Source organism: Trachemys scripta, unplaced genomic scaffold (genome assembly GCF_013100865.1).
Source record: "Trachemys scripta elegans isolate TJP31775 unplaced genomic scaffold, CAS_Tse_1.0 scaffold_57, whole genome shotgun sequence".
Taxonomy (NCBI): domain Eukaryota; kingdom Metazoa; phylum Chordata; order Testudines; family Emydidae; genus Trachemys; species Trachemys scripta.
In genome coordinates, this window is record NW_023260543.1 from 24,233 (window position 1) to 38,218 (window position 13,986).

The 13,986-nt window shown below is 48.5% G+C and overlaps 1 protein-coding gene across 1 annotated transcript; it reads right to left on the reverse strand.

Moving 5' to 3' along the window:
* Nucleotides 1–1,938: 1,938 nt before the first annotated feature.
* On the reverse strand, nucleotides 1,939–12,454 carry LOC117870601 (up-regulator of cell proliferation-like). The gene is made up of 3 exons (XM_034757803.1): nucleotides 12,384–12,454; nucleotides 8,105–8,314; nucleotides 1,939–6,835 (listed from the first exon to the last, which is right to left on the reverse strand). Exons 2-3 carry the CDS (start codon nucleotides 8,283–8,285, stop codon nucleotides 2,115–2,117), a joined length of 4,902 nt encoding a protein of 1,633 aa, XP_034613694.1. The 5' UTR covers nucleotides 8,286–8,314; nucleotides 12,384–12,454; the 3' UTR covers nucleotides 1,939–2,114.
* Between the last annotated feature and the right edge of the window lie 1,532 nt (nucleotides 12,455–13,986).

Sequence of the window (13,986 nt, forward strand, 5' to 3'; positions counted from 1 at the left end):
AGATCTGGCACTGCACTATAATATTTGAGGGACTGAGCAGCGCTGAGATAGGGGTGTTTTTAAGCTGGAAGGGGTTAATTTCTGCCATCAACTGGTTCTTTGATCTACACTTTCAGAGCTGATTGAAATTGATGGCTCTGTTGACCAGAATCCAGGGGTTGTCTATGTTTCTCCATTTTCTCCTTTCTGGATTTTGCAATTTGACCCAAGATCAGCAGGGTTCTGCCAACTGATGTCTAGAACATTCCCTGAAATGTAGGAACTGATCGGATGGGGCGTTCAAAAGATATCGCGTTACCTCCTAACATCCAGCCAGCCAGACCTGAAGGTGAGTTTATAGCCTCATTGCATTCAGCCAACAATGTTACCTCCTACCCGAGACAGAGGCCCTGGTTCTCCACACACCCAGAGTTGAATATGCCGAGGAAACCTTTATTCACTCTTTCCACCGTTCTAGCTTGGTTCCTTCGCCTCCTCCCTTCGCCAATGACCCACCCAATGCAACTCAACAGAGAGCCATCAGCCATAAGGAGGAACAAACTGGATATTGCAGCCCAGATACACCAACCCAATCCTAGGGGTTATAGTGGACGAGAAGCTGGATATGAGTCAACAGTGTGCCCTTGTTGCCAAGAAGGCTAACGGCATTTTAGGCTGTATAAGTAGGAGCATTGCCAGCAGATCGAGGGACGTGATCATTCCCCTCTATTTGGCATTGGTGAGGCTCATCTGGAGTACTGTGTCCAGTTTTGGGCCCCACACCACAAGAAGGATGTGGAAAAATTGGAAAGAGTCCAGCGGAGAGCAACAAAAATGATTAGGGGGCTGGAGCACATGACTTATGAGGAGAGGCTGAGGGAACTGGGGTTATTTAGTCTGCAGAAGAGAAGAATGAGGGGGGATTTGATAGCTGCTTTCAACTACCTGAAAGGGGGTTCCAAAGAGGATGGATCTAGACTGTTCTCAGTGGTACCAGATGACAGAACAAGGAGCGATGGTCTCAAGTTGCAGTGGGGGAGGTTTATGTTGGATATTAGGAAAAACTTTTTCATGAGGAGGATGGTGAAGCACTGGAATGGGTTATCTAGGGAGGTGGTGGAATCTCCTTCCTTAGAGGTTTTTAAGGTCAGGCTTGACAAGTCCTGGCTGGGATGATTTAGTTGGGGATTGGTCCTGCTTTGAGCAGGGTGTTGGACTAGATACCTCCTGAGGTCCCTTCCAACCCTATGATTCTAATGGCTCACAGCCATTTGCAGATTTCCCTGTCCCCGTGTGTGGGTGGAGGATCCGGATTCCAGCGAGAGGTGGCTTATGGACCACCAGGGGTCAATGTGGGAGGGTCCCCAGATTTCTCCCAGAAGGCACCTGGGAAATGTTATAAACCACCCACCTACCATCAGGGAAATGCCCCTGCCATATTTCTACCTCTTGGTGGGAAGAAGCTCACGGTAGAGATATACTATAAGCATGGCTGGTAGCGCCCCTGTAGCAAAGGTTGCCTGATATGTTCCATTATGATGCCGTGTTTTCAGTTGGGGACTGGAATGTGTAGCGAAGAAGAAGCTCGGACTGGTTAGACTGGTACTGGTACAGGGACATATTAGAAGGGATGGGTCAGAAGGGGTCAAGCTGGGAGGGTGGGGATGGACGGATGGCTCTATGACATGACCAATAGAGCACTCTCCCCTCAGAATCAGGGACAGAACCCAGAAGTCCTGAGTTTCACCTGTCCTATGCTGTCAGCAAATAGCTATGAAACCCACTGGCAAAGAATGTCCCCCACTCACCTGCGGTGGTCGGTCCGCATGGAGGATGACAACCTACTACTGCTATCAGTTACTCGGTTAGCTTAACCAGTAGAGAAGTGTGCGGGCATCTAAAGGTTCAAGCCCTGCTGAGGAGCTATGGAGGTGTCAATATGATGTCACACGATGGAACTGCTTTGTTTTTCCATTTATTTTTTTTAAACCTAGGCAATTACACACAAAGAACTACATTAAAGGAACCTTCAGGTGGCAAAATCAAGCCCTGGGAAGTAACAAAATGCCAGGATTAAGACTGACGGCGCCTTGTTATGGAATTAAAGACTGTATCATAATGCAGAGTGCCAGCCTCTATTCCATGTTAAATGCCTCTCGGATGCTGCCCAGAGCCTGCTCCTTGGTTATTTTCTTCCACTCCGGGGGCAGATCGGCAGGCTCTGCATTGTACTCTTTGGCAAACTGTCGATTGAACTTTCTGAATATGAACTTCCAATAATCGGAGGCGCTGATGCTGGGGTCCGGTTGTATGCGCCAGGTGGGGTAGAATTGGCGATAATCTTTGTAGGGATGCCATTGGAAGGCTGTACGCAGATTTCTAAATGAATTACTAGAAACTACATCAGAGGAGCACAAAGAATACACAAGCCTATCAGTTGTCTCATATCTGCAGCCCCCCAGCCCTTGAGGCCGATGCACCGATGCAAAATGCTCCTTGTGGTCGCTGCCTCCTGCTTCACAGGGGACGTTACAGAATGGACACTGCTTCCCACAGCCAAACACGCGCTTGAAGATCTCATCCTGGGGCTTGAACTGGAGCTCTGTGAAGACCATTTCCCTGCTCAGCTCTTCCCACTCTGAGAAGATGCCATCTTCCACCTGGGGAAGGAAGGTCTGGATGTCGACTGAGAACTGCCTGACACTGGCTGTGTTTTTGAAGAGGATCACTTCCAAACTGTCCTTGGAGATAACCAGCTCCTTGCACATTGTTTGGCAAAAATGGTCCAAGAACTCAGAGATGGTGAGGGCGTCTTGGCACTCAGAGGTCTCCAGAGCGTCCTGGATTTTCTTCATTATTGTGGCTAGAACCTTTCTCTCCAGTTCTCCCAAGCTCCCAGTCTCTCTGTAGTGGCTGATTAGGCATGTCTGGATCCAGGCCTTTACAAACTCCTCATAGTTACTGACGTATTTCACGTAGTTATCGAAGTTCATCTCCTCCAGCAGTTTCTTTTGCACAGTGAACTGGAAGAAGCTCCGGCTGCCATACTCGATGGACTCTCCACTGCTGAGAAAGTCGTCCACTATCTCAATCCCGAGTCTTTTCTTCATATATTCCCAAAGGGCGGGTTTCAGACAACGGTCACAGAAATCAAAAGCTCTCTTCTGGCAGGCATCCTTCTCATAGTAAAGGTCTCTGAAGGTGGAGAAATACTGAGGTCTCAGCTCCTCCAGGCGATGCTGAGGGTCGTTCTTCTTGAGAAAGTCTTTGTGCATCTTCTGGAAGGTGCTGGCCGCCTCCCCCAGGATGTGAAGCTTCAAGTCGACTTCGAAGGAAGCACTGGTGCGAATCTTCCCAGCGACGTTCTGCTGGAGCCTCTCATTGATCATCCACAGCAATTCCCAGCAATAGGTCTGGTCGTAATCCCCATGAGAGTGGACCTTCTGCTCAATGTATCTCCTACACTCCTCCACCAGGGACTTTGTGAACTCTTCCAATTCACGCCAACATTGTTGTGTTATAAACTCCACAGCTGCTTTGTACCAAGCCAAGTCCAGATACTCCTTCTTCATGAGAAAGGGTTTGTTTTGGTAACTCAACAAGCTCTGGGCTTTATGGAGCATCTGCTTGACCAAACTCCCTCTGTTCTCCAGGTCCTTGCACAGCTGGTAGTGGATGTCTTTATCAATTTGGCGTAGGGGTAAGCGCTCCAGCGGCAGCTCTGCTAAGGTTTCCTTCCACATCTTGGCAAACTCCCTTTCCAGTTCCTTGGGCTTCAGCTCCTTCTCCCTCTCCCTGCAGTCCCGCAAGAGCCCATCCACCTTCCCTTCAATTACTTTCATGTACCCGGCCTGCAGATGGTCTATCTTGCTCCGACCTTTCTGGATACGAATGGCCTCTTCAGACTTGCAGAGCAGATAGCTCTCCAGTTCGTGCCGGAGAAATGTCACGCTTCGGTGAAAGTCTTCTCTGTATTTCTCTACCAGGTGCAGACTCCCGGCTCCACTCTCAAAGTAGCTCTGAAGTCTCTGCAGCATCTTCTCCTCTCCATTATGCAGCATCTGGTGAACTTCCAGCCTTAGTTTCTCAAAGGTGCCTGGACCCAGATCGTCTGGGGATTGGTTCTGGATGGTGGTTTCTGTTTTGGACATCCAGAGATGCATCTCCTTGCGGAATTCCCACTCCCACTCCGCGTACTTCACAGACAGCTGGGTATAGGCCTCAGCCACCAGGCTGTTTCTGAAACTGAAGATGAAGTTCTCGTGTTTCACAGCATTCCAGAGGCTCCTCACCCATTCGATGAACTGGGGAATGTCCTTGGGGGCTCTGCGAGGTGATCGGTGTCTCATGAATTCAAACAGGTATTTCTTTAGTTCACACACGCTCTCGCTGTATCCCATATTCACTGGCGCCATGGGAGGGACTCCATGCCACAGCCCAGGGATGTACCAACTGTGCTTCTCCGGATCATAGTCCATGATGTCAGAAAATTTCATCTCCCTGCTTTGTTTTTCCATCCTCGCTGCAGCTTTGGTCATTTCATTCAGCTGCTCCAGGAGGTGTTTCCTGTCCCTCATGTTTTGTTCATGCGCAGACACATCACTGACGTTCTGATGCACAAATTGGCAGTTGGGTTTGTGCCCAATTTCCTCCATTCTGAGAAAGGCATGGACCACAATTTGCAGAACATCCTTCATTTCGGTGGCGTTCTCCATGGCCATGTTAACGATGGTTATGTCACTCAGTCCAACCACCAGTGTGGCCAGCTCATTGTCGTGTTCATAACTATCCTCCATCTTGGCCAGTTCAGGGGCTTTCAAGCCTTCTGTGTCTATCACCAGGATGAAATCACAGCCCAGCTCCTGCTGAAAGTTCTCTGTCACTTTAATGAGTGACATGAAGGCTCCTCGCGTACATCGGCCACTGCTCACTGCAAACTGCAGGCCGAACATGGTGTTGAGGAGGGTGGATTTCCCAGTGCTCTGCACTCCCAGCACCGTTATAACCAACATTCTGGACCTTCCCCTGAGCTTGGCATGGAGCTCAGAAAGAACATCTGTCACCCACTGCAGTGGGATGTTGGAGGCATCCCCATCGATCAGCTCCATGGGAAACCCTTCCAGCATCAGGTCAGCTGCTATGCCTGGGAGATGGATGAATTGTCTTTGGATGTTCCCCATGTTCCCTTCTTTCACCATTGAGCATTCGGCCTCGTAAAATTGCCCCAACTCGCGCATGAAATGCTCCACCCCTAAGGAGCTGGCAGAGATTAGTTCATCCAGTTTTTCCAGCTGTTGTGCATCATCCCCTAGAGCGTGACATTTCTCTTTATACTCAGCCCGGAGCCTAGAGAGGTTCCCCCTGGCGATGTGATCCAGGTGGAATTTCATCCATTTCAGGAAGTGATGTTTCTCGGCTGGACCCAGTTGTCCTATCCCGCTAATAAATTTAACCATCCCGCTGGTGAGGTCACACTGATTCTGATGCCTGCGTAGCTCCAACCACCTTTCTCTCAGCTGGGATCTATAGTCTTCTGGAGAGACGTCCTGTTGGCCTTTCATCCGGCACAGCTCTTTCTCCACTTTAGCCAAGTTCTTCCACAGATCTCCTTGGAGCTTCAGCATGTCCCTCTTGTACTTTGCCACATCCTGTATTTCAGCAGTGATTTCTTGAACATGCTCCAAGGCGGTCCAACATTCTCCATCATCTTCATCCACCTGGATCCCTAGCTCCCGCGCCGTCACAGCCATGTCACGGACGCTTGCGCTCTTGGGCGAGGAGGTAATGATGCCCTGTAGGGTGGCTTGCAGCTTTTTCACCAGCTCCGCACTGTTGTTGCTCTTCTCTTTCACCAGAAGTTGTGATTTTTTCATATTCAGCAGCGGGGCTAATACATTGAGGAGTCCCACTGTTTCCTTGGCTTTCCCAGACTGATTATTAAGGATGAAGTAGTATTTAGTGGCTGATCCCTGCAAGGATGATAACAATGCGTAGTCTCTCTCACTGATGCTCTCAGTTAATATGAAAACTGCTGAGGAGATCTCTGTTAAAAAGCTGAACTGGGGCCAGTGTGACTCAATGTCTCCTCGCAGGTTTGTAACCGCGATGGGCTCTGGGAAAAGATCCAAATTCTCCCTCCCAGCAGGGAAATACCAGGAAATCTCGACCAGCCCATCTGCGATTTCCCGAGGGACGTTCCCAGACTCCATGTCCCGATGGATGAAGAAATCGTGGTGCTGCTGAGAGGGGCTGAGAACCTCATTGAGGAGTTTGGACTTGGAGAAGCTGCAGCTCCCCATCCGCACAAAGGAAATGGTTGGCAGTGACGTGAGCACCAGGCTCTCCTCTCTGAACCCTCTGCTCTCTGCCAGGGAGTGCGGCCTCCACTTCCTCACAATGTCCCTCATGGCCCACAGCATTAGGGTGCACCTGGGGGTGTCGAGGGCAGGTAGCAGCAGAGGGAGGGCAAACTGGCACATGGACATTTTGGACAGGATCTCCTGCCGTAGGAAACTGTCTGAGCAAAGCAGAACGGCACAGAGAACATCGAGGGGGTTCAGAGAAGCCCTAGAGTCATCTTCCCTTAGAGAGAACACATCCCCACTCACCCCACCCTCCTCATCCTCACTTGTGTCCTCATCAGATGTCCCCTGCCAAAGGCTTGTGCTTCTGGCTGTCCCGTTCAGAGCCATGAGCTTCCTCAGGAAGTGCCGAGGCAAGTCTCCCAAGATGTAAGGAGTCGAGTCCTTCAGGCTGTCTGGGCTGATTTGCAGGAGATTCCTCAGTCTGAGCTTCCGGTTTCTGAACTTCTTGAGTTTCAGCTTGGACAGGACGGACTTCACGGCTCCTCTTCTCCCTGCAGATGGAAATGAAGGCGTCACCACCCGGGATGGCTTCACAGCTCAGGGCCAGTTGCACCGTGGCCTCCTCTCAGTCTCACTTCTCCCAAGATTTAGGCCTCAAGCCTTCCCTTTCCTGGGTTGCAATCTCCCCACGCTCCCACTCACAGACCGGGGAAATAACTACAGACCCCAGCAGTGATTCCTCTGGGTCTTGAACTTGGCCAGAGCATTACCAGATGCAGCTACAGGTGCTGAGACCAGTGTGTGAATACAGGGACAGGACACCAGCCTTTTCCAAACAACGGATTGTTTAATCTCACCGCAGGGGACCAAAGCCTAAGAAGCAAAGGGATCTAACCCACCCAACCTCGTTCATACTCCTCTGTCTCAGCTAACACTTGGGGAGGCTTATCTAGATCCCCCCACTGGTGGGGCTGGGTGTGACATAGTGAGGTGTAGGCGGTATGATCTAGATTTCGGAGCATGTATCTGGCCTAGCAGTCAGAACAGAGCCAGAGGGCAGTATCGGGCATGGTCAGGAGACCAGCTGCCGTCAGAGCCAGGAGTTAGGAACCAAGGGTTCAGAGGCAGGTAAGTCCTAGGGCTGGAGTGGGTCAGGGAAGTGGTGGAGAAAGGGCTGGACAGGAAACAGGAAGCAGGAAACTGGCTCAGCTGTGGGTGTGGAATGCATTGAGCAGCCACTGTGGTGCTGTTGCTACCGGGCTTAAATAGGAACCTGTGAGCCCTTTGTCCAATTAGGGAGCACAGTCACTTAGTGTGGGTTTATTGGGCCCAGCCAAGCTCACTGGGTTGCTAGGTGACCGTGCCCAGAGCCAGCTGGGTTCCTGACACTGGAGAGCTGCCTGTGTTTCCATTGGCCCAGAAACAATTAATTTCCCCCCGGAATTTTCTTTCATGGAGGATTTTGCAATTTGGGGGATTTGTTCCAAATTGGGGGAGAAAATCCCAAATTTTGAAATCCCAGATTCTGCCACAAAATGTACTTTCCGTTCCCTGCCCAGCTCTACATATAGTATTTGTAACACAATCCTGGCATCTTCCGCATGCTTCACAGATGGACAATACACTGAGGGCAGGCTATAGCTCGGGTGTACAGAGATGGAGACATTGGATGGAACAATCACAGGAATGTGGGGGGGCCTAATTGACTTCCTCACTGGCCAACTAGCAAGTGGGCCATGGAGACCCAGCTCTTGTTTCACCACCAGGGCAGGGGGACCTGGGTTGGGAGAGGGGCCATGGGGATGTTGTTTGGACTCTACCTGCATGAACTTTGTTGGGAGAGGTCTCGGGAACCTCAGTTCCACTCCTGTCCACTGACACAGAATCTCCTGGTGTCTCGGCTCTGCTCCTCTCCACCAACGCAGCAACTCCTGGTGTCTCAGCCCCATTCCTCTCCACTGATGAGGCAATTCCTGATGTCTCAGCTCTGCTCTCTGGCATGGAGACATCCGAGTCTGGGGTCACTCCATCTAAGGATCCAAAAGAGAAGCCTGCTCAGATACCTTAGACCTTCCCACTGGCCTGTGTCCCACAGCCCCATGTTAGGTGGGGTGAGGGTGCAGGACTGACAGATGGAGCATGAACGAAGGCTGAGCTATGGAATAGGGGTTGTGTCTGCAGCCCAGACACCATGGTGATGGAGCCCTGAACTGAAGCAGTAGCATGGGAGCCAGCAAACAGAGCTGAAAAGATGGGAATTTGTGTGGAAATTTGTAAGGGGAGTTTGGGGGAGAGGTGGGGTGTTCTGTTATTGTTTTGGTGTTTGTTTAGTTGGGTTTTTTCTTTTGTTTTTGTTTTCCTTGACAGGAGCTTAGGCAGGAAGGCTATGACAGATACAGAGGCAGCAGTGGTAGTGACCCAAGAAGTGGAAGAAACAATGAAGATGACCGGATGTGGACGTTGTGGGATGTACGTTATCCTGGAGCGGGTACCCGAAGAGAGCTTCATTTGGATGAAGTGCTGCCTAACAGAGCTAATGGAAGAGAAGATCTGAGGTTTGGAGATGCAGATGGATGCTGTGGTGGAGTTTCAAAGGGGATTTGAGCAGATGATGGAGAGAAGGCAAGAGGAGGCTGAAGGGAAAAGTCAAGACTGGCAGATGGAAGCACAACTGGAGGATATGCTGCTGGATGAGGAAAGTGGCCAATGGAAGCATGTGAGTACAAGAACTAGGCAGAGGAAAAGACCAGCTAGTGAAGGAGAAATAGAGCTCAGGACCAGGTTTCCTGAGTTGGAATATGAGAAGGGGCACAGCAGGCAGTAACAGAAGATGGTAGAACAAGGAAGAAGAGAAGAACTTGCTAGTCCTACATGAAGAGGGGAAGAGTCAGTGGAAATAGACAAAGTTTGGAGCCCCAGGAGGATAGAGGATGATTCTCAAAAGATTGCAAGAGCAAAGAAGAGACAAGAGGACTTGCAGCCAGAAAGAACAGGAGAAAGGCCAGAGCATCACACCAACACAAGGAAGAGGCAGGTCTATGTGATTGGTGACTCCCTACTAAGAAGAACAGACAGGCCTATCAGCTGAGCTGATCCTGAGAGCAGAGGGGTGTGCGCTCTGGCCGGATCTAAGATACAGGATGCGGACCTGAGGCTGAAGAGTATCCTAATGGGAGCAGGAAAGAATCCACTGATTGTCCTTCATGTGGGAACAAATGATACTGCTAGATTCTCACTGGAATGCATCAAGGGTGACTATGCCAGGCTGGGGAAGACGTATAAAGAAATGGAGGCTCAGGTGATCATCAGTGGGATTCTACCTGTCGATAGAGGAGGAGACCAAAGGCGAGACAAGATTGTGATGAGCAACAGATGGCTCAAGCAGTGGGATGTTTGCCCTCTGGGAGGCATTCACGGACAGAGGACTGTTCTCATGCCATGGACTCCATCTGAGTAGGGAGGGAAATAGACTTCTGGGATGGAGGTTGGCACATCTGATTAAAAGAGCTCTGAACTAGGAACTTGGGGGAGTTGCTAATGTAACCTCCATGTCTGATCCTAATATTGACTAGAAGGAAAATCAAGAAAGGGGAATACAGCAATGATGAGGGAACAGCAGTGGGTAGGAGAATGGACATTAAGAGGAAAGCCAGTGCCAATATAATTTATAATAATGGAGATATCCCATCTCCTAGAACTGGAAGGAACCTTGAAAGGTCATTGAGTCCAGCCCCCTGCCTTCACTAGCAGGACCAAGTATGATTTTGCCCCAGATCCCCAAGTGGCCCCCTCAAGGATTGAACTCACAACCCTGGGTTTAGCAGGCCAATGCTCAAACCACTGAGCTATCCCTCCCCCCAATGGTGCTAACAGTCAGGTAGGTGATACAGCAATAGAATTGGGTGAGGAATCTGGGCAAAGCCAAGCATAACAACTAAAATGTCTGTACACCAGTGCAAGGAGTCTGGGTAACAAAATGGAGGAACTAGAACTACTGGTTAAGGAAGTGAAACCAGATATTATAGTGATAACAGAAACATGGTAGACTAGTAGTCATGACTGGATTACAGGTATTAAAGGGTATGTGCTATCTGACAGATTTCTTCACCAAACCATCGCTGAACCTGCAAGAGATGATGCCATTTTAGATATGGCATTCGTGAGTAGTCAGGAAACTCATAGAACAGCTAGTTCTGTCTTGGTTCGAGTTTAAACTAAATGGAAGGATAAGCAAAAATAGGTTGGCAACTAGGGTCCTTGATTTCCAAAGGGCAAACATTAAGAAATAAAGGGAATTAGTTAGGGAAGTGGACTGAACCAAAGAACTCAAGGATCTGAATGTGAAGGAGGCTTGGAATTACTTTAAGTCAAAGTTGCAGAAACTATCTGGAGCCTGCATCCCAAGAAAAGGGGGAAAAAATCGTAGGGAAGGATTGGAGACCTAGCTAGGTGAGAAAGCATCTGACACATGTGATTACGAGAAAGCAGAAAGCCTACAAGGAATGGAAGAGGGGATGGATCAGCAAGGGAACAGCTTAATTGGACTAAATTGGGATGGGTTTGGATAATCACCATCCAAGAATATTAAAGGACCTGGCACATGAAATTGCAAGAACAATTGCAAGGCTTTTCAATGAATCTGTAAACTCAGGAGTCGTACCCTATGACTGGGGGATTGCTAAGGTATACCTAAGGGGAAAAAACGTGATCTAGGAAACTGTTAGTTAGACAAAACTTGTATGCAAGGTCTTGAACAAATTTTGAAAGAGAAAGCAGTTAAGGACATAGACATAAATGGTAATTGGGATAAAATATACCATGGTTTTACAAAAGGTAGCATGTGCCAAGCCAACCTGATCTCTCTATTTCAGATAACTGATTATCTAGACAAAGGAAATGCACTAGATCTAATCTACCTGGATTTCAGTAAGGCATTTGATACAATTCCCTGTGGAAAATTATTAGTTAAATTAGAGAAGATGGGGATTGATTTGAGAATTTAAAGTTGGCGAGGAACTGGTTAAAGGGGAGACTACAGTAGGTGGTACTGAAAGGTGAATTATCAGGCTGGAGCGAGGTTACTAGTGGAGTTCCTCAAGGATTGGTCTTGGGACCAATCTTATTAAACATTTTTATTAATGACCTTGGCAAAAAAGTGCTAATAAAATTTGGGCATGACACAAAGTTGCGAGGTATTGCCAATCCAGGGGAGTACCAGAATATCATATAAGAAGATCTGGAAAACTGGAAGCAAGGAATTTTTTCCCAGACTAGGACCCAGGAGCCCAGACTGTCAGTGCCCCCCACCCCTAACACTATAGAGTCCCCTCCCCTAGGTGGGACTAGAACCCTGGAGTCCTGATTCCCAGTCCCTGACTGCTCTATCCTACTAGACCATAGTCTTTCACTTCCATCCTTGAAGAACTTCCAAAGTTGACCTTGAGGTCTCAGTGGGACCTGAGGCTAGACCCTACCTTCAATATTCCCTTTTCCTGCAGTGGTTTTTCCTTCTTCTCCATGGCTGGGGATATTTCCAGACCCTACAAAGCAAAACAAGTGAAAGTCTCTTAGTCTCACGTAGGAGCCTATAGATCTGGGCCATAGACTTTGTCTAGCCTAGGGGGGGCTTCAAGGGGGAGCCTTAGATTCTCACTTCATCTCAGGAATCCCTTCGAGAACGGCAGACTCCCTGGAGTTCCAGCTTACCCCCTGCTGGAATGATAGAGGAGGAGCCAAGCTTGTAGCTGGAGCCACTGAAATTGAGCTCCAGGTTCTAAACAATGTGAAGTGGTTTCTGTTTGAGTTGACCTGGTTCAATGGAGCTAATTAGCAAAAGCACCTTTTTCCCTCCCAGGATGTTCAGAGGTAATCGTTTCCGTTTGGGTTCATGCAGCCAGAATCACCTTCTGCTCTTGCATGGGGTCCAAACACACAGGAACTAGACCCTTCCTACATCTGAAATCTAGCACAGCTTTCCCTCTGTCCCTCTCCATACAGCCCTGAGGAGAACCCTCCTGAGATTCGGTGCCCAGTGCAGGACAGCCATAAACACTTCTTAAGCATTGCCCTACAGAGCAAGTCTAGAGACCTGTCCGGTACCTTCGAAATCTGCTCTCTCTGAGGACACAGCAGCTGCAGCCTTCTCTGAGGATCTGGCACCTCCTGGACTCTCTGGATCATTCTTTGAGGGTAAAGCAGTTTCTGGATTTTCAGGTTCATCCTTTATTGGGGTTGTTGCAGAATTTGGTGTCACCACTCCCTTCCCTGAGGACAACACGGTTTCTGGCTTCTCGGGTTCTTCCAGCTTCTCTGGATCATTCTTCTCTGAGGACGTGGCATCTTCTGAGTTCTGTGGATCAATCTTCCCTGAGGATGGGCGACCATCTGGATTTCCTAGATCATTCTCCTCATGCGGTAGAGTGGTTTCTGGATTTTCTAGATCATTCTTCTCTAGGGATATGGCACCTCCTGGGTTCTCTAGCTCATTTTTGCCAAAGGTTACAGCAGCTTGTGGGTTTTCTGCTTCGTTCTTCTCGGCGAATGCGCCACCTTCCGGATTCTCTGCATCATTCGTCCGAGTTACGCACCCTGCAAAGGGACAACAAATAGACCCCTCCTAAGTGCCTTACAGATTTCTTTGCAATTCCAGGAACTTCCTTGGACAAGAGTGAAGGGAGACGTGTCTCCACGGCCCGTTCAGCCCTCGGCCACTCCTCTGAGGCTGCCGGCTGCTGCCTTGCATTTTAGTTGAATCAGCAGTGAAGGAAAAGGTTAAAAATAGTGAGAGAAATCCTGTGGTCTACGGTAAAAGGGCATTACATTGGCGGCTGTTTGTGGGACTGTGACAGGTTTTTTAGGGCAGGGGTCAGAACGGGGATTTGGGGCTAAATCCTCAGGTTTCAAGTAGGGCTGTCAATTAATCGCAGTTAACTCACGCGATTCACTCAAAAAATTAATTGCGGTTAATCGCACTTAACAATAGAAAACCAACTGACATTTATTAAATATTTTTGGATGTTTTTCTACATGTTCAATATCGATTTCAATTACAACACAGAGTACAAAGTGCAAAGTGCTCACTTTATATTATTATTTTTGATGACAAATATATGCACTTTAAAAATGATAAATAAAAGAAACAGTATTTTTCAATTCATCTCATACAAGTACTGAAGCGCAATCTCTTTATTGTGAAAGTGTAACTAACAAATGCAGATTTTTTTGGTTACATAACTGTACTCAAAAACAAAACAGTGTAAAACTTTAGAGCCTACAAGTCCACTCAGTCCTACTTCTCATTCAGCCAATCGTTAAAACAAACAAGTTTGTTTACATTGACGGGAGATAATGCTGCCTGCTTCTTATTTACAATGTCACCTGAAAGTGAGAACAGGCGTTTACATGGCACTTTTGTAGCCGGCGCTGCAAGGTATTTACATGCCAAATATGTGAAACATTCTTATGCCCTTTCGTGCTTCGACCACCATTCCAGAGGACATGCTTCCATGCTGTGGTTAAAGGGGAGACTACAACAGGTCGTACTGAAAGGTGAACTGTCAGGCTGGAGGGAGGTTACTAGTGGAGTTCCTCAGGGATCGGTTTTGGGACCAAGCTTATTTAATCTTTTTATTACTGACCTTGGCACAAAAAGTGGGAATGTGCTAATAAAGTTTGCGGATGACACAAAGCTGGGAGGTATTGC